Source organism: Muntiacus reevesi, chromosome 2 (assembly GCF_963930625.1).
Source record: "Muntiacus reevesi chromosome 2, mMunRee1.1, whole genome shotgun sequence".
NCBI classification, from domain to species: domain Eukaryota; kingdom Metazoa; phylum Chordata; class Mammalia; order Artiodactyla; family Cervidae; genus Muntiacus; species Muntiacus reevesi.
Genome location: NC_089250.1, coordinates 251,447,192 through 251,465,503, shown reverse-complemented (window position 1 = coordinate 251,465,503; position 18,312 = coordinate 251,447,192). Strand labels below are relative to the sequence as shown.

General features: G+C 41.8%; 2 protein-coding genes across 3 annotated transcripts in view; one reads left to right on the top strand and one right to left on the bottom strand.

The window, feature by feature from the left end:
• The window catches only part of IST1 (IST1 factor associated with ESCRT-III), a 34,134-nt gene extending 28,177 nt beyond the window's left edge, over positions 1-5,957 (top strand). For both annotated transcript variants that reach the window (XM_065925690.1, XM_065925691.1), the window contains exons 6-10: positions 10-120; positions 1,067-1,267; positions 2,068-2,160; positions 3,174-3,222; positions 4,593-5,957. In XM_065925690.1, the coding sequence (XP_065781762.1) occupies positions 10-120; positions 1,067-1,267; positions 2,068-2,160; positions 3,174-3,222; positions 4,593-4,792 (654 nt within the window). In that variant the 3' untranslated portion in view covers positions 4,793-5,957. The remainder of the gene's footprint in view (positions 1-9; positions 121-1,066; positions 1,268-2,067; positions 2,161-3,173; positions 3,223-4,592) is intronic.
• Positions 5,958-6,326: 369 nt separating this feature from the next.
• Positions 6,327-18,312, bottom strand: part of PKD1L3 (polycystin 1 like 3, transient receptor potential channel interacting) — an 81,875-nt gene continuing 69,889 nt past the window's right edge. The window contains exons 25-33 of the mRNA XM_065919345.1: positions 17,167-17,482; positions 16,110-16,243; positions 11,840-11,964; positions 10,907-11,067; positions 9,391-9,601; positions 8,850-8,951; positions 7,426-7,557; positions 6,489-6,616; positions 6,327-6,369 (exon numbers count right to left, since the gene is read on the bottom strand). Of these exons, the coding sequence (XP_065775417.1) occupies positions 6,327-6,369; positions 6,489-6,616; positions 7,426-7,557; positions 8,850-8,951; positions 9,391-9,601; positions 10,907-11,067; positions 11,840-11,964; positions 16,110-16,243; positions 17,167-17,482 (1,352 nt within the window). The remainder of the gene's footprint in view (positions 6,370-6,488; positions 6,617-7,425; positions 7,558-8,849; positions 8,952-9,390; positions 9,602-10,906; positions 11,068-11,839; positions 11,965-16,109; positions 16,244-17,166; positions 17,483-18,312) is intronic.

Sequence of the window (18,312 nt, the reverse complement as noted above, 5' to 3'; positions counted from 1 at the left end):
CACTTACAGTTAATGCACAAACTGAGTGTGGAGGCCCCACCCAAAATCCTAGTGGAGAGATACCTGATTGAAATTGCCAAGAACTACAATGTGCCCTATGAGCCCGACTCTGTGGTCATGGTGAGTTTAGAGTCTTTAGAATACAACAGAAAATGAGTCTTTCTAGATCACTCTCTTTGAAAAAGAACCATATTCTTTGCAGTCAAGTTTGTGTGTGGGAGTTGAAGCCTTTATCCAGTTAGTGCTTTTGGGGTAGCAATAAATAAGCCTGCGTCTCTGTCACAGTATGTTTAAGGATCAGAAGAGATGAATGACCAAAAGCACTTTGAAAAGGTACAAACTTTGATTCAAATATAAAATGGCATTATTGCTACTTTTCAGTGAAGTTCAAGGAACTGGGTAGCAAGAAAAACCCCAAGACCCAGAACAGATCTTGAAACATTTTTTGGGTGCCTGCCCTGTGCCCCAGAAAGCTGAGAATACAGAAAAGATATAAATAAGGCCACTGTCCTAAAGAGGCTTAGAGTGAAAGGCAAATATGGAAACAGTAATTCAGAGGTTAAGTAAGGTTGATGGGGGATAGTAGATGTTTTGGTGTGCTGCTCAGACAACCCTCCCCCAACCCCCCGCCCCAGTTACAGACACACTTCAGGACAGAAGCATTTATTCCCCCATCTCTTTGATGACTGGTGGCTCGCACAGCTGAGTGTCCCTCCAGCAGTGGCCCTCTTAAGAGAGAGCTTCCTTACCCAGGGTTTTTGTTGGGGGCAGCTTGTATTTATTTGGGGGGATTAAAGACTGCCCCTTTGCCCCAGTTGGGAACATGTGCTGTAGGCCCGTTCAAGCCCCAGAACTCTCTGGGGGAATTAGCCAAGCCCTCTGTTGTGAAGGAATTGCAGCCCAACTTCTTACTTTGCTTAGGCCTGCTTCCTTCATATCCCCACAGGTCTCTATCCCAAGAGACCTCTCCAATAAACTTGAGTCATGCTGATCACCATCTCAGAGCTCCCTGGGGAAATTAGCCTGTGACAGGGCCTGATGATACGGGTTTCTCTCTTTTTCTTAGGCAGAAGCTCCTCCTGGAGTAGAGACAGATCTTATTGATGTTGGATTCACAGATGATGTGAAGAAAGGGGGCCCTGGAAGAGGAGGTGGAGGTGGCTTCACAGCACCAGTTGGTGGACCTGACGGAACAGTGCCAATGCCTATGCCCATGCCCATGCCATCTCCAAACACTCCTTTCTCATACCCACTTCCAAAGGGACCTGTAAGTATACATACAAATAAGTGTGGATGTGAACTCTAGAAAATATAGTAGATGACAAGCTGGTTCTGTGAATGCACCCAGGAATTGTAGGTTATCTAGAAGATTTAGCCTTAACATTTGGTATAATTTATTGATTATACTGTGGAAAAAAATAGCATTGGGATTTGGAGAAAGTCTTTTGGTTAACCTACAGGTAATGAAGCAGGAAAATCTAGAGAGATGGTGCTAGAAAAAACTTCATGTAGGTTTTCTGGGACTTGTAGGAATCCTAGTAGCTTTTTCCAAAATTGAATAATCATCACTTATTACCAAGTAGAAAAATATCCATTGTAAACACGAAGATGAAAATCACTGCTAGTAAGAAAGTCTGGGGACTTTCCTGGTAGTCCAGTGGTTAAGACTCAGCTTCCACTGCAGGGGTGTGGGTTCATTTCCTGGTTGGGGAACTACGATCCCACATGTAGTGTGGCAACCCCCCACCTCCCCAGAGAAAGTGATAGTAATCGCCGTTTGTGGATATAAAAGCAATTAGTAATTTGATGAATAGTCTTTGGCTGCAGATCTTTAAAAATCTAGAATCTTCCTGATCACATGTTGTCATGTCCTTTTAGGCACTTTTTTCTTTTGAGGCTCTTGAATACACATATTAAATACCTATCTTAAATATATATTATTCAATATGAATATATTCACATTGAGAAAATATTTGTATACACACATTTATTTCTCTCTTCCCATATATACACTTCAAAAATTGCAGATGGGGCAATGTCTCTTATGTTGCCTTTCTCTTCTTGCAGTCGGATTTCAATGGATTGCCAGTGGGAACTTATCAGGCCTTTCCCAATATTCATCCACCTCAGATTCCAGCAACTCCCCCATCGTATGAATCTGTAAGTGCCTGAGCCTTTTATAAGCAGCAGGAGAGTGAATCCCAGGAAGAGAGAGCAAAATAATGGCCACAGGGAAGGCAAAGTTTTGATCAACTCCTAGTACTGGCATTGCTATATGCTTTGGATTTTTGTGTTGCTTTAATATTACCCTGGAAATGGGGCGTGGTGGTGGCGGCAGCATCATTGGTGGCAATGCTTTGTCTGCAGTTAAAAGCCCAGGAATCAGAAAGGAGCTGCAGATCCTAGAAAGTTCTAGTGGGGCACTTAACTAGGCTGAGAATCATTTCGATCTGGTACAGTCTTGGTGGTAGAATATAATTAAAATACCAGTTTTATAAATTCTCAACACCTTATAAAGGAATAACAGCCAGATATTTGTTTAGTAAATTTTGGCCTATAGCATTAATTTTATTTTAGTCTTATACTTAAAACTTGCTGGTATCAGTAATATGCTAATGATGCCTTGAACTGTAAATGGTTGTCACAGCTTTGGTTCAGAATTAGATGACTTTCCTGCCAGCCTTCTTTCCTTATCTAGGGAGATTCCCCTGCTCCTGAGCTTGCTTAGTGTCCTTTGCTTTGGTTTTTACATTGGGCCTGAATTTTTATGTTTTGGCTTTGCACGCATTGATGCTTTGCCCACAACTGTTCCTAGGAAGGAAGTAGATGATCTTTGTTAGTATTTGAGGACTTGGTTCTTGGAGGTGAATGTGGTGGTTTAGAATGCTTTCTTACTGTCTGGAAGGTGAAGGTATCAGATTAGAGAGAGATGTTAACAATGTGGTAAAAATTTTCTTTTCCTCTGCTTGGCAGTTAAAGACTTCCAACATAGTATCTGTCTGGTGGGAAGGAGATCAGGAAAAGAGTACAGGGGGGCAGAGGGGCAGTTTCTTGGAGCAGGTTTGTTGATTGTGCTGAGCAGCTTAGCTTTTGCCACACACATGGACCTATACCATTACCTTCACCAGTGAGGCCATTGCTTTCTCTTCTGGTAATGATCTCTTGTGTTTCAGGTTGATGACATTAATGCTGATAAGAATGTGTCTTCTACACAGATTGTTGGTGAGTGTGAGTCAGAAATCCTTTGAAGGTTTTCTCAGTACTGAACCCTTTGTTGTTTGCTGTTTTCTCATCACTGTTCCTTCGTCAGATTGTTTTTATGCTTGTGGGATTCTACCCACATGCCCCATTCTCCCCAAATGCAGTATGGTGGAAACAAAACTAAGGATTTCCCACTTCCAAAAATAAAGGGTCTATTCTGCCTTCAAGGAATCTCCCAAATTACCTTTTTCTGTTAATGGTTATCATTATTCTTTGTCACTTTCTAGTTGTCCATCACCCTCAAGTTCTTTTTTATTTTTAACCCTCAAGTTCTTTATGTTCCTGCTGCTTCAGCTGCCACTGTGCTTGGAAGTACCAAAGTAGTTTTTAAATTTGGGCATTAAAGAGGGGGAAAGAGGCATATATCATGAGTGAATGGCTTAGTGATTTTTCACAAAGCATGTTCATGTAGCCATTCACTGAAAAACTATTACCAGCACTCCAGAAACCCAGAGTTGGGGGGTACTTTAAAAAACATTTTAAAACCTTTTATATTGGGGTGCAGCCAATTAACAATGTTGTGACCGTTTCAGGTGAACAGTGAAGGGACCCAGCCATACATACACATGTATCCATTCTCCCCAGAGAAACATACCTCAATAAAACCCGGTCTCCACTTTTTAAAAGTATAATTTATGTACAAAAAAATATAGAAATGTATATTAACCATTTTTTAGGTGTATCTACACATACATCATGTAACCACCACCTTAGTAAAGAGAACATTTCCATCACCCCAGAAAATTACCTTGTGTTCCTTCCCAGTTAGTTCCACTCCAGAGGCAAGCACTGTTCTTATTTTCTACAACTACAGTTTAGGTTGCCTGTTCTAGAACTTCGATAGAAACTGAAACATATAGTAGGTAGAGAGCATGATGATTTCAACTTGTATAAAATGGAAGATTAGAAACAAGATCACATTCTATTATTTCAGACAGTATGGATGTTAACATTCCTTATAAATTCTTTTGCTCTTCCCAATAGAATTCTAGTACCACTCCTTGGAATTCCTTATTACGGGAATTCCTTATTCCTTATTACCTTTGTGAAAGGGGACAGTCCATTTAAATGAGTCCTGTGTACCTAAGCCCTATGCACCACACTTTGACTTCCTCTTAAACTTTTTCTCACTGTAGGAAAATAAAACATATATTCAACTATAATTAGAAAATGTAGCTGTTAATTGTCCTGAAAATTTTTATTGACTTTTAGAATTATTTTTTTTAAAAGCAATGTTTCCTTCAGTAGTTTATTTTTTCCTGCCAAAGGCCATGATGGGCTTTGAGCTGTTTTTCTGGTATGTGTAACACTGTGCTTCTTACTCTGATTAGGTCCTGGGCCCAAGCCAGAGGCTCCTGCAAAGCCCGCTTCGAGGCCCACAGAGACCTTCGACAACTTTGTGCTGCCAGAGTTGCCATCTGTGCCAGACACACTCCCAACTGCATCTGCTGGTGCCAACACCTCAGCATCAGAGGACATTGACTTCGATGATCTTTCCCGGAGATTTGAGGAGCTGAAAAAGAAAACATAGGCCTCCTAAACCAGGCAAGGTCCAAGTTCTGGGAGTTGAGACTGAGCAGTTTTTCCTTGTAACAAAGAATCTCCATGAAATTGTTTTACCTGTTAATCATCACTGAGCACACTCTCCCTCTCGGCTCTCCTCCTGCTCTACCAGACTCTTCTGCTTTCCAGTTCTCCATTGCTCCCAAGAGACTACCAACTGGGGATGATGAGGTTGGAGCAGCTGGCTCCTGGCAGCCTTTCTTGTCCGTTTCCTGTCAGTGTGATCCCAGGTTCTCTCCTTCCTGTCCCACCATCCCTCCACAGGGCAATGAGAAGGTGAAATCATTTTGGGGAGAGAGGGCTGCATGGTGGTGGAGAGGACTTCCTGAAGCGTCTCAGCTCTGTGCTGAGGTTCCAGACTTAGAAACAAACCCTCTGTACAGAGGGATTTGTGGTGAGTGAGATTCAAGGCCAACGTGTGTATTTTCACACTCTAACATGAATGGGGAAGAGGAGAAAATGGCTCAGGAAGCCATTGTAACAGTTCTCAGAAGCTGGGTCTTCTCACTGACGTGCACACTACTCCTTGCTGCAGGGCACTGTTCCACCTGGATCCAGTCGCAAAGTTTATTTGGAAGCTGAAGGCCTCTCATAGTTATACTGGATTCTCAGGGAGCCCTCTGTGGCCTTTGCTTTATTGAGTGCTATGTCTCCCTTTTACTAGAGGGCAGCACTGTGTAAATTCCTGTTTTTTCCCCATGGCATTCTGTTGAATTGCATTTGGCTATGTACTGAGCAGAAGTCACCAGTCAAGGCTAAGGTGGGCTTCCAGTAGCCTTAATTAGAAATATTCAAGTCTCTTGAGTAGTGAGCTGGAAAGCCTACAGATTATTGAAGAGGGATTCCTGTTTTCATTTGAAGACTTTATGATCAAGAAAACCTCTACAAACTGATCTCAAATTTTTGGTGCCCATGTGGCTCTAATTGTTTTGCTGCTTCCCTCAACGGATGAGACTAACCCTTTTGCCCCCTAGCTAAGGCCATCTTTCCCCACAAGGGTGGCGTTGGGATCAGAAGACATGACTTCGGCTTCTATGTGGTAAATCTGTACATAGTCTATTCAAGCAACTTTAATGTTTTTGGTTGATTTGTATCATGGCTCAGTAGCTGCTAATAAAGTTAAAAATATTGTGCCCTGGTTTCTCCACTGTTTGGGTAAAATGATGAGGGGCAAATTCAGCTTTTAGTGGAGAGTATCTTAAGCAAGTACAATACTGGGTACAAGCCCACGTTACTTTTGCTCTCTGGGTAATGTGGGTGGACAGTTGGGGAGTAAGAAGCCCATTTTGATTTCTGTATGTAAGCCCAGATAGTAATCTGGGAGCTGGCATGGTTGCTTCTCTGTGACAGTGCCCCCCCGAGCCAGATCTCATGCTGTGTCTTTGATTGTAAAGCTGCAGTGAGCCTACTTGTGACTCATGCTTTTGGAACATGAATGGTAAGAGCTCTCTAACTTGCTGCTGGGCAGCAGAGTTGGTTCATCCTGCATCACCCTTGTAGTGTTAGCCCTTTTCTGATAGTGCCAAGGGGACTTTTGATTCTTCACTAGGAAAATTAACCAAGTATACCATAAACATTTCCCAAAGTACACCATGCAGAGATCAGTGTTAATATACTCAGAAGTAATGAGCCACGTGAGGAGACACAGGATTAAGGTAACTTACCTTTTAAACCTTCCTTTGTCCATGGCTGTTGCTGTTAGGGCTGGTTGCTTACATGTGCTCTGATGCTGCTGGATCCCTAACAAGCTTGACAGCTTCAGCAGCAGCATATCCATCAGTGTGGCCTCTGTCTCAGTCTGCTGGAAGACAAAAGGAAAAAAGTGAGGAAACTGAAGTTGTTGCTAATGTTGGAAGGAAAAAGTACCAAAGATGTAATTTTTTAAAGTAGACATAAAGATATTGTTTCCTTTAATTGTTTACTGTCAGGCCTTGTCAGCAGTGTTTCTGCTACTTAACATTTGAGAACCAGATATTTTAGGACACTGGATATAAAACGACGTCAGTCAGCTCAGTCGTGTCCAACTCTCTGTGACCCCTTGGACTGCAGCACACCAGGCTTCCCTGTCCATCACCAACTCCCGGAGCTTGCTCAAACTCATGTCCATCGAGTTGATGATGCCATCCAGCCATCTCATCCTCTGTTGTCCCCTTCTCCTCCTGCCTTCATTCTTGCCCAGCATCATGGTCTTTTCCAGTGAGTCCATTCTTGGCATCAGGTGGCCAAAGTATTGGAGCTTCAGCATCAGTCCTTCCAATGAATATTCAGGACTGATTTCCTTTAGGATTGACTGGTTTGATCTCTTTGCTATCCAAGGGACTGTTACGAGTCTTTTCCAACACCACAGTTCAAAAGCATCAATTCAGCACTCAGCTTGCTTTATGGTCCAACTCTCACATCCATACATGACTACTGGAATAATGTACTTTAGTAAATTGGGTTTCCTCGGAAAATGGTTGACAGCCTAATGGAGACTAATAAAGGGAATATGCTGATACCGTGTGTTATGTCAATCTGTAATCTTAAGAACAGCTAAATCTGAGCTTTCCCAGGGATAAAAAATCATGATACAGCTTATAGTTTAGTTACTGAGTTACTTACCCTAAGGGATTTCCTTTCTTTACCAAAGGCCATTAAAATGGCAGAAACAAAAAGATTAATGATCACAAGTACCATCGAAACAACACTGGTGAAGATAAGAAAGGCGCCCAGGACTGGGTTTACAGCAGTAACCTGGAAAGACAGTGGGACACTTTGGCTTTAAACACTGGTAGTTTAATTTCTGCTTTAAAAATGTAAAACATGTGCTAATACTTGGGATACATTTACGTAAGAAAACATTTCTGCCTGGCAGAAACTAGAAAAGCAAAAATACTAAAAAGGAAAATACTTTTCAGTGGACAGAAGAGCAAGAGTGACTGACTCTAAAAGTATATAAATAATTATGCCTTCAGGGCTTCCACAAGAAAATAACAGGTAAGTTGTAATGGAATTATAAACGACTCATGGGAATTTCCTGGTGGTCCACTGCTTATGACTCTGCACTTTCACTGGCTTCCCTGGTGGCTCAGTTGGTAAAGCGTCTGCCTGCAGTGCGGGAGACCTGGGTTTAAACCCTGGGTTGGGACGATCCCCTGGTTCTCAGAAGGAAGTGGCAACCCACTCCAGTACTCTTTCCTGGAAAACTCCATGGACTGAGGAGACTGGTAGGCTACAGTCCATGGGGTCGCAAAGAGCCACGACTGAGCGACTTCACTTTCTCTCTTTCTGCATATTCACTGCTGAGTACCTAGGTTCAGTCCCTGGTTGGGGAACTAAGATTCCACAAGCTGTGCTGCTAAATAAATAGACTCAAAGCCCTAGTGAGTTTTTCAAGGAATAGCAAGGGCATATTGAAAGAATACATAGAAACCAGAAATGATAATGGAAATGGTCTCTGCCATTCCAGGCAATTTCTATTCTTAACATAGGATATCAATGATAAGCTTTGATCAAAATCTTCCCTGTTTCACTAATTTGAATTACAGGGTTTTCTCCCTGATCAAATCTATATATGCTAGTTTTGGGGACCCAAAACCTCATCTGGGTTTCCTACTTTATTTATGTCGAATAGAAAGGGATTTGTGTAGGTAGTTCCTGGGGGAAGATGACAGTATTTGTAAACATAAATACTGTACCTCCCTAATTATTATTTCAAGTGATTTCCAACTGTACACTTCAGAAGGCTATTGAGAAAGCAGCAGCAATCATGTTATTCTGTCTAGGTATGAGAGCCCTGTGTCTTTGGCAGTAAGATTGAGGATACAAGAAATGAGGAATGTGGGACTATGTGCTTAGAAAAGGAGGTAACAGCCACTCAAAAGCTGTATCTATAGGTAGTACCATAAAACGATGGCAAAGGTTCTAAATTTCTCCCTTTTCCAGCATGCATTGGTACAGTAGGGGTTGCTTTTCTAAGCAATTCTCATTTGCTGTATTAAACCAAGCATAAATCTGCAAGGAAACCAGGAAGAGTTTTTTTTTACCTCCTTGTGATGAGAGATTCCCATCAGGAGACTGACAACAGTTACTGCTGAACTGAGAAAAGTTCGGTAGTCAGAGATGCTCCATCCAAACAGCAGGTTAAACTGAAAAAGAGAATAGTCAGGTGGGGTTGGCAAGCAGCAGAGGGGGCTGCAGTTTGGGTCCTGAGATGGTTGTAATGATGAGGTCAATGTAGACCCAATGGAATGGAAATTAAAGAATATCCTTATGGCCATTTGAATTACTATGCCTAAAAACTATACAGAATTCCTTTGTGATCAGTGTTTTCATATAAATTTACCTGGCTTTCATATCTTGTGGATTAAATGTTATCCCCATTTTAAAGATGAGAGAACTGTCTTGAGCTTATAATACTGCTGGTGAAGTATGGACATAACACAACTAAAACCAGCTCTTTACTATCTTCCCTAAAACACTGTCAGCTTGAACTGTAACTTTCCATTTAGTTACCTTTTCTAAGGAAAGCAACATGACTCCAAGACCACAGCACTCAGGACAAGACACACTGGGATAGTTACTTACCACAAGGGCATAGCCTGTCAGCAGGATCAAGATGACCAGCAAGAAGCCCACTACCTCGTCCCAGGCTTTGCTGAGTGTTCTGCCAATGACCCGCAGCCTGGGGTTTTGATAGAGCAGGCTCCATAGCCGAACTGTTGCCAAAAGAACTAGGAAACCCATGAGGTGAATGACAGCTGAGCTGACTTTAACTGCCTCATAGAAGTTGATGAACCTGTACCATGGAAAGCAGACACTCAGTACGAAGTCTGTGCCATCAGTTCCTGTGATGTCAGTGTCTCCAGGGCTCCTACTGCTTAAGTGCGGCAGCTCTGTAAGACCCATTCTTGTTGACAGAAGAACGCTTCTTTCCAGTGGCTTCCTCCCGTGGATGTGAGCACACTGGCACAAGGACACATACTCGACTGGGAGCTGTGCTGAAGAAACCTTGGAATGCAGCCTCCAGCTAGCTGGTTACTCCCGATTCACCTTATCGATCCTGAATCTGGAGCTATCAAGAATCAGGGCCAGCCTCCACCACTGCTCTAGTTTCAGATCTCTCCTTTCAGAAGAGATGTACGTTAACCTAATGAGATGTATAATAACGCCAGTCTGTTTTCTGTAACAACAGTCTAATCCTATGTTGTTCTCTTAACAGTGGTAATTGATCCTCTAATAACAGTGCTGAGTAGAGAGATGATTAAACTATGGAAGTAAGGGGTGTTACTCACCGATTGTTGCTGGTTTCTGTAGTTATGTGAGAGATGCATTGATACTTTTATGTTGCAGCAACTAGGTTACTTGGAAAGACCTCCACAGACATGAGTGAACTGGCACTTTCATTGTGATCAGACGTAGGCATTGCCACACAGCAGGCAGGACCTCTGCCAACACCACTCAGACTGCACACTACACCACTGTCCCTGCGTGAACAACCCTCTACAAGCCCTTCCTGGGACACCGCCTCGGTCATAGCACAGATCCGCAGCCCCGGCTACTGAGCACTGAGAGGTCAGAGACGCACCACGTGGCAGTACTTTGGGAAATAAAATACTTTGTCTTTCCCACGAGAAAGACCAGAGAAGTTACCCCCAAAAGGGGCACCAGACTGCTGCTTGGTAAGGATGAGCTAATGGATGTACATCCCTTCCCAGAAAGCAACCCTCTTTGGATTTAGAGATGTTCCGTGTTAGGGTTTTATTCAAAGAAGGATCACTTGTCATGTCAGGACTTCATTCCTTGGCCAAAGGTGCAAAATGACCCAATTCCAGGCCCTTGCTATGTGAAATTTAATTGTGTTATCCTAGACTAACATGTACCTAAGTACTGTGAAGGCAGAAGAGCTTTTCATGTGTAATTAGCAGTTCCCAGTTTCTAGTTAGTTGTGTTCCTCACTGTGGAGAGTCTATGTTTAACTGTGGTATTATACAAATAGAGATCTGGCAGAGAGGAAGAGGGGAGTTTGAAAGAATACGTGTGTAGGCAGTAAATTCTGAGCATCGAGTAAGAATATCCTTTGCTCCCCTGGGGTCCTTCTTACCTGTCCCGGTCATAGTGGTATTGTACCATGTGTTTTTTATGTAGAGAAATAAGTGTCAAGTCAAGTCCCAAGATGACAAAGCTAATGAGGATTATGCTCATATCTAGAAGGTTTCTTTTCCTCATGAAGAACTTCCACCTCTGCTGTTTCAACCGGCGACCCTAAACATAAGACACCACAGTCACTACTGCTTGCCTGAAAGATTACCTAGGTCTTTCCCCAATGAAGTGTGAAGAACTCTGGGAAAGCACTCAGCCAGGGACCTTTCAGATCCCTAACTTGGACACAGTCAGTTCTGGTCTCAGTTCTACCTTGTAGTCATTCAGAACTGCCACTTACAGAAAAGTTGGCCTTCCTTAAAACAACAGTAATTGTATACATTCATCACGTTGCTTAAACTTAATAATAAAGTTTCTCAATTAATTAAAACTCTGAAAACAAAATATTGCGTGTGGCCAAAGAAATGCTTTTTGGGTGCAGTCATCTGAGTATGTGTTACCTTATATAGGGGTCATGTGTGTGCTAAGTCCCATCTGACTGCAGCCTGTCAGGCTCCTCTGTCCATGGGATTTCTGGCAAGAATATTGGAGTGGGTTGCCATGCCCTCCACCAGGGGATCTTCCCAACCCGGGGATGGAACCTGCATCTGTTAACATCTCCTGTGTTGGCAAGTGGGTTCTTTACCACTAGCGCCACCTGGGAAGCCCCGGATAGGGGTCATATAACTGTACAAAAAATTCTTTCTATAAACTTAATTTTTTAACTCTAGAAAACTGAAAGAACCACTTGGTGGAAAGCCAGTAGATTTAACTGAACTCAATCTTCTGGAAAGGACCAAAATCATAGCCATAATCCTAAAAGCAGGCCACTGTGGTTCTCCAAGTAATACCTGGCAACACTGAGAATTTCGTACATCTAATATTTTCAGTTCACCTGTACAAAGGCATAGTAACAGACCAGTAGATAGTAGATGACTTGTGACATGACAGACCAGGCAAAGTTCTTTGATATATGAAGGGAAGTTAAAATGTCCAGTCTCATGGAGGTGAAGAAAGCACCTGAGAAAAAGAAAGAAAGCCTGGAGTTAAGAACCTTTAAATTTGCCTTCTGCCCTTCCAGCTCTCTCTCAAATAACCCCAAGTGTTCCTGTACCATCCGTTTTAAACTTTCCTGAGTCTCTACATGCCACTTAGTATTTCCTCTAGAACTGTCATGAATATTAAATGGGATCATGTATGCAAAGCCACGGGAGGAATGTGTGGATTGCACTGTTGATCCCACATAGAGGACAGTGTCTTCACAGCTGTTAACAGGTGTTACTCTTACCAAGTCAGAATGGCTACAGAAACAAACTGACTAGCAGTACTGTTGCAAAATGATGTTTCAGAGAATTGATTATTGCAATGTAAACTGTGGGGTGAATGGAATTAAATGGAAGTGTGGTACCTTTGTTTAAAACTTTTAAAAATACATTTCAGAAATTAGTATGATGAAAAAGATTTGAAGCTTTTAAAATTTAAACACTTACTATATGTAAAGCACTAACATTATCCCATGAATACTAACAGTATCCCCTGCATACACAGACTAAAAAGCTTTATAAGATAATGAAATGTTTACAGATTTAAAATTTCCAAATACTAGAACTAAGATGCACCCCTTGTAGTAGAAAGTACATTTAAGAACAAAAGGAATTCCTACCTTACATAGCTAGCTCTCATGGGGAAAGCCAGGACTTTCCCCATGTTTATTTTACCCCTAGTTTTTGAGTAGTTAAAATAACCCTATGAAGACTCTTGGGAAGCTTTCATGTTTCATTTTGAAACAAGTATAGCAGAAGTGGTCTACTGTGTGTGGGCCTGGGAGGAGAAAAATTCTGACTAGAAGTAAAACCTATGGTCATAGGACACTTGTGGGCAAATTATGGGGGAGAGGGGAAAGGAAGGAGGATTAGGGCAGACTTCCTGTTAAATGGGGAGGAATTGAACATACCCAGTTCCCCCCTAATGCCTTACAAAAAAAAAAAATGCCACCGACAGTAAAGAAATTTTAAAAAATGACCCAAAGATAAAGAGGAGGTGGGCAGATGAGCCTGGAACTGGAAAACAGCTGAATGACTGCCTGAGAAGATTCAAGAAAGCTGAAACCTAAGCCAGCAGCACAGGAAACCCAGAAGGAAGCGGGTTCTTAACCACAAAACCCCACAAAGGCTGAGAAACTGGAGGCATCAGGTACCTCAGAAGGTAGAAGTTCAAATAGAACTAACAGAATCGTAAGTCTGGACATAAACAGTTAAAACCCAGCTTTCCTCTCTCCCCTTTACAACCACGCTATTTATTACCCATCCTGCCTTCCTAGTAACACTGAGTCAGAGAGAATCTGAACTCAGGATACCAGGTACATCTGTGGGTAGTAGTCCACTGGAAAAGGGAATTCAAAGAAAGTTTAAACATTGCATGGTGAGACCATTCCCATTCCCCTTCCCTTAGCTGGCTCTGAGGAGTCGTAGAGGCTTACATCCTCAAGGCAGGAGAACGGAGGGGTTCTCTCTGCAAACTGCTCCCCAGAAGGACAGATACTACCTGATGAGCTCTGTCCATGCACACGGTGCTTCTAATTAGCACTTATTTAAGAGGGAGGCAGTAAAAACCAAATATAACAGGACACTTGAATCCCTAATACTGAAAACTGGAGATCAAAACACCAAAAAAAAGCTCAGAGGAATTACAGAAAGCCTTGAAGGAGCAGAGAAAACCATAAACCTGTCATATCCTTAGTGAAGAGGATACTGCATCCAAAAAGAACAGTAGGAAACTATGAAAAAGACGAGAACAATTTTTAGAAGTCAAAATATTCCAACAGTGGTTTGGAAATTGAAGTAATTGCTCAGAAATCAGAAGGATGGAAAATAAAGTAAAAACATGAGGAAATCAGAGGATCCATCCATGAATTCCAACATCAAAATGCTAAGAATATCAGGAAAAGGAAAAAAATAGAAGAGATAGAAAAATGCAAGAACATCTATTAGAACTTAAGGGATACGTTTCCAGATCAAAGGACGCACTGTGAACTCCATTCCTAACTCTGGGGACAAAGAGATTATTTTAAAAACTTTTGGGAGTAAGGGAATCATCATACTTGTTAATAGCAGTATAAGGAGCTAGAAGACAGTGGAGCTAAACTTTTAAAAACTCTGAAAAACTGCTGTATCCAGCCAAATGATTGATCAACCAAATGTGATGGCAGAACAAAAGTTTTGGGGGCTCCAAAATCACTGCAGATGGTGACTGCAGCCATGAAATTAAAACATGCTTGCTCCTTGGAAGAAAAGCTATGACCAACCTAGACAGCATATTAAAAAGCAGAGACATTACTTTGCCAACAAAGGTCTGGCTAATCAAGGCTGTGGTTTTTCCGGTGGTCATGTATGGATGTGAGAGTTGGACTGTGAAGAAAGCTGAGTGCCGAAGAATTGATACTTTTGAACTGCGGTGTTGGAGGAGACTCTTGAGAGTCCCTTAGACAGCAAGTAGATCAAACCAGTCAATCTTAAAGGAAAACAGTCCTGAATATTCACTGGAAGGCCTGATGCTGAAGCTCCAGTACTTTGGCCACCTGATGAGAAGAACTGACTCTTTGAAAAAGACCCTGATGCTGGCAGAGATTGAAGGCAGGAAGAGAAGGGGAAAACAGAGGATGAGATGGCATCACCAACTCAATGGACATAAGTTTGAGCAAGCTCTGGAAGTTGGTGATGGACAGGAAAGCCTGGCATGCTGCAGTCCATGGGGTTGCAAAGAGTCGGACACAACTGGGCGACTGAACTGAACTGAAGGGTTTAAGAAAATTTATTTCCCTTGCTCATTTCCAGGAAGTTACCAACAAACATACCAGCTGGATGTGCTCCAGCAAAATGAGAAAGTAAACCAAGAAGGGAAGACATGGGATTTAGGAGAAAGGTGATCCGACAGAGGAGAGAGGAGATAGGGAAGGGAGAGTCTAAGTTCAAGAGCTCTCAAGCAGGCCTAGAAAATAACCAGTTTGGACTATACCAAAAGAATAGTGGGCCTGAGAGAAGATGTCTCTAAGGAAAAAACAGAATGATAGGTTACTTGATAGTTTTGAACAGAATGTAATTTTTACTTCTAGGAAGAGTCTGGAGGCGAATCAATGATAGATGCATGTCAAACCAAGAAAGTGAAAAAAGAAAAATAAATAACTATGAACTCTAGGGAAAACTATTCTAAGAGAAAAGATATTTAATTTTAATACACGAAGGTTGGTGGTTTAGTTGCTCAGTGGTATCCAACTCTTTCCAGCCCCATGGACTGGTCCACCAGGCTCGCTCCTCTGTCCATGGGATTTCTTGGGCAAGAATACTGGAGTGGGTTGCCATTTCCTTCTCCAGGGGATCTTCCCGACCCAGGGATTGAACTGGGTCTCCTGCACTGCAGGCAGATTCTTTACCAACTGAGCCACCAGGCTCATCCTTAGAAAATATTTATATAATCACTGTAATAGAAATATTAAATTAGTCATTAGTTACGTTACTGTATTGGCAGAATGATAACTACTGGTAGAATGTTTTTATGTGTGTGTATGTTGGGGTATGTGTGGGTATAAAACGGTTGAATTATCATCATCATCATCATAAGATACTGTTGGGACTTCCCTGGTGGTACAGTGGATAAGAGTTGACCTACCAATGCAGGAGACATGAGTTCGATTCCTGTTCCAGGAGGCTTCCACATGCCACAGAGCAACTGGCCAAGCACAGCTACTCAGCCTGTGCTCTTGAACCTATGTGCCACAACCGCTGAAGCCACCACACCACAAGAGGAGGCCTAGGCGCTGTAACACAGGATAGCTCCTGCTCGCTGCAACTAGAGAAAGCCCGCGTGCAGCAATGAACACCCAGCACCCCCCACCCCCCGCCAAAAAAAGAGACTACCTATGACATTTAATAAGCATGTTGCATTTTTAGAGTAATTTTTAAATACCAAAGAATCAGCTAAATCTGCCTCTGGAGAGTAGGAGTGAAGTGAGGATGAAGAAAGACCTGCTAATTTTTGCCTTGAAATATCTGACTTTTAAAGTTAGGTGCAACAGCTTTAAATAATTTGTTTTAATGACATAAGATAAAAGAAATGGGGCCTTCAGTGATACCCAGGTCACAGAGGGAAGAGAGAAGAGGCCTTCATACCTACATTGTTGGACTCCAAAATCAGGGTCACTACACAGAACAGGTTCACATTAGCATTGAAGACCACAAATTCCACAAAGAGGCTTTTGGTGCAATGGTCTAGCCAGTGACTCTGTTCAAGTTGCTGAAGAACTCTGGAAAAACAGACAGGCAACCTATATTCTCCACTGAACTCTGCAGAGGAGGAAAATGCTCTGGCATTTCCAGTATGACTCACAGAGGAGGTGAGAAGTGACATTTCCCAATCTAGGTTCACCCTGTAAAATACTTAGGCTTACTAATGCCCAAACTTTCACTAGTATTCACACCAAAGTTAAATGTTCAAGAAAAGGTATTTGGCATTTAAGGTCTGAGGTGGAATTAATTTTACCTCAATTAAGAATTTTACTTCAAAATTAATTACATTAGTATCTTTTAAAAACTTGTTTTAGACAATATCTAAAACTGAAGATTCATGGAATGGCTAATAATAATACAGTGTCAGTCACTTCTATTTGAAAAGCACTACTTTTAACTAAGCTATTCAGGTGTAAGCAGTCAAAATGCCATTTGCTTGGCGTTGTTTTCGAGAAGTTAGTTTCTTGTTGAAAAATTCAATGAAAAAATCATTTTAATTTGGGCTTTTCATACATAATGACAAAGACTCAGGATTTGTATGTAACACCATTCTAAGTCTCTGGCAATTTAATTTTGGCATTTTAATTTTGGATTGTTCATGACATGGTGTTTCCTCTCATTTGAATACAGTTTGCTTAAGCTAGAGTTGAGTCTAACTGCAGCCAGAATTGAAACTGATGTGTTTTTCCAGATGAGAAAAGGAAGGAGATTTGGCAAAGTGGCAACCCCAAATATACCTTTAGTTTGAGGTTGAACAGGAATTTTTAAACTGAAAGGTACATTTCCTTAGAAATCTAAAATAAAAGTGTCTACAAGTGCCATACATAGTATAGTAGCATAATAGTGGCTGTCAAAACTACTCAAAAGGGTGCTTAATTCCTAATTGTCCTAAGAATGGACAGGGGCAAACATCTTGGACCTCCTGTTCGGGTTCACTCACCTGAGTGCATTACTGGAGTTTCTTCCAAGTCTCACAACATACCCTCCTCCAGAGTAAGTGGCAAACTCTCCCTGGATGGGATAGCCACCCAGTGCCTCCTGATTCTGGTAATGCCAGATGCTGTCCGATTTCGTGTTGTTTATATCAGAGGGCCCCCAGTTAACCCCATAGTTCTCTGTATCCTCCTGAACTTGGTGGGATGGCTTCTCTTGTTCTCGGAGAGATAGTCTAGTTGAAAACAATGTGGCACCAGGAAAGCGAATCTGACGAAGTAGAACATTGCCCAAAAGAAAGGAGTTTCCATCAGTAATAAATCCTAGTGAGAGAATACAGGAAGCCATTTTAAAAAAAGTTGCCTCAGTAAGTTAGTAACAAAAAAAGGGCCTATTTTCACCAATATTTTTAAATACATTTCTAGAGTTGCTAGCTAGCTAATACAATCAGATAAGCAAAAGAAAAAAGATATGAACATTTTTTAAAAGGATATGAAATTATCACAATTTGTAAAACATAATGAGGGAAATCCCTCACGGCCCAGTGGTTAAGAATCCACCCTGCAATGCAAGGGACGCAAGTTTGATCCCTGATAGAGGAACTAAGACCCCACATGCTGCAAAGCAACTAAGCCCATGTGCCACGAGTAATGAGCCCTTTCAAATAGAGTTTGTGTGAGCAACGGAAGGTCCTGCATGACGCAACAAAGAACAGCCTGCTGCAACTAAAACTGGATGCAGCCAAATAAATAAATGAAGACAATGATCTAGATAAACATTAAGAAGTGAAGTGTGACATCGAGAGCATAAAAGGGATAATAGAGTGTAGTTTTGTATGTGATTGAAGATAAGTTGTTATTGGCTTAAAATAATAAATTTATAGTAATAACTCTAAGATGTTTTATGTAAGCCTTATGGTAACCTTATGGATTTCTCTGATAGCTCAGTTGGTAAAGAATCACCTGCAATGCTGGAGATTCCGGTTAGATTCCTGGGTAGGGAAGATCCCCTGGAGAAGGGATGGGCTAACCACTCCAGTATTCTTGGGCTTCCCTTGTGACTCAGCTGGTAAAGAATCTGTCTGCAATGCGGGAGACCTGGGTTCAATCCCTGGGTTGGGAAGATCCTTGGAGAAGGGAAAGGCTACCGACTC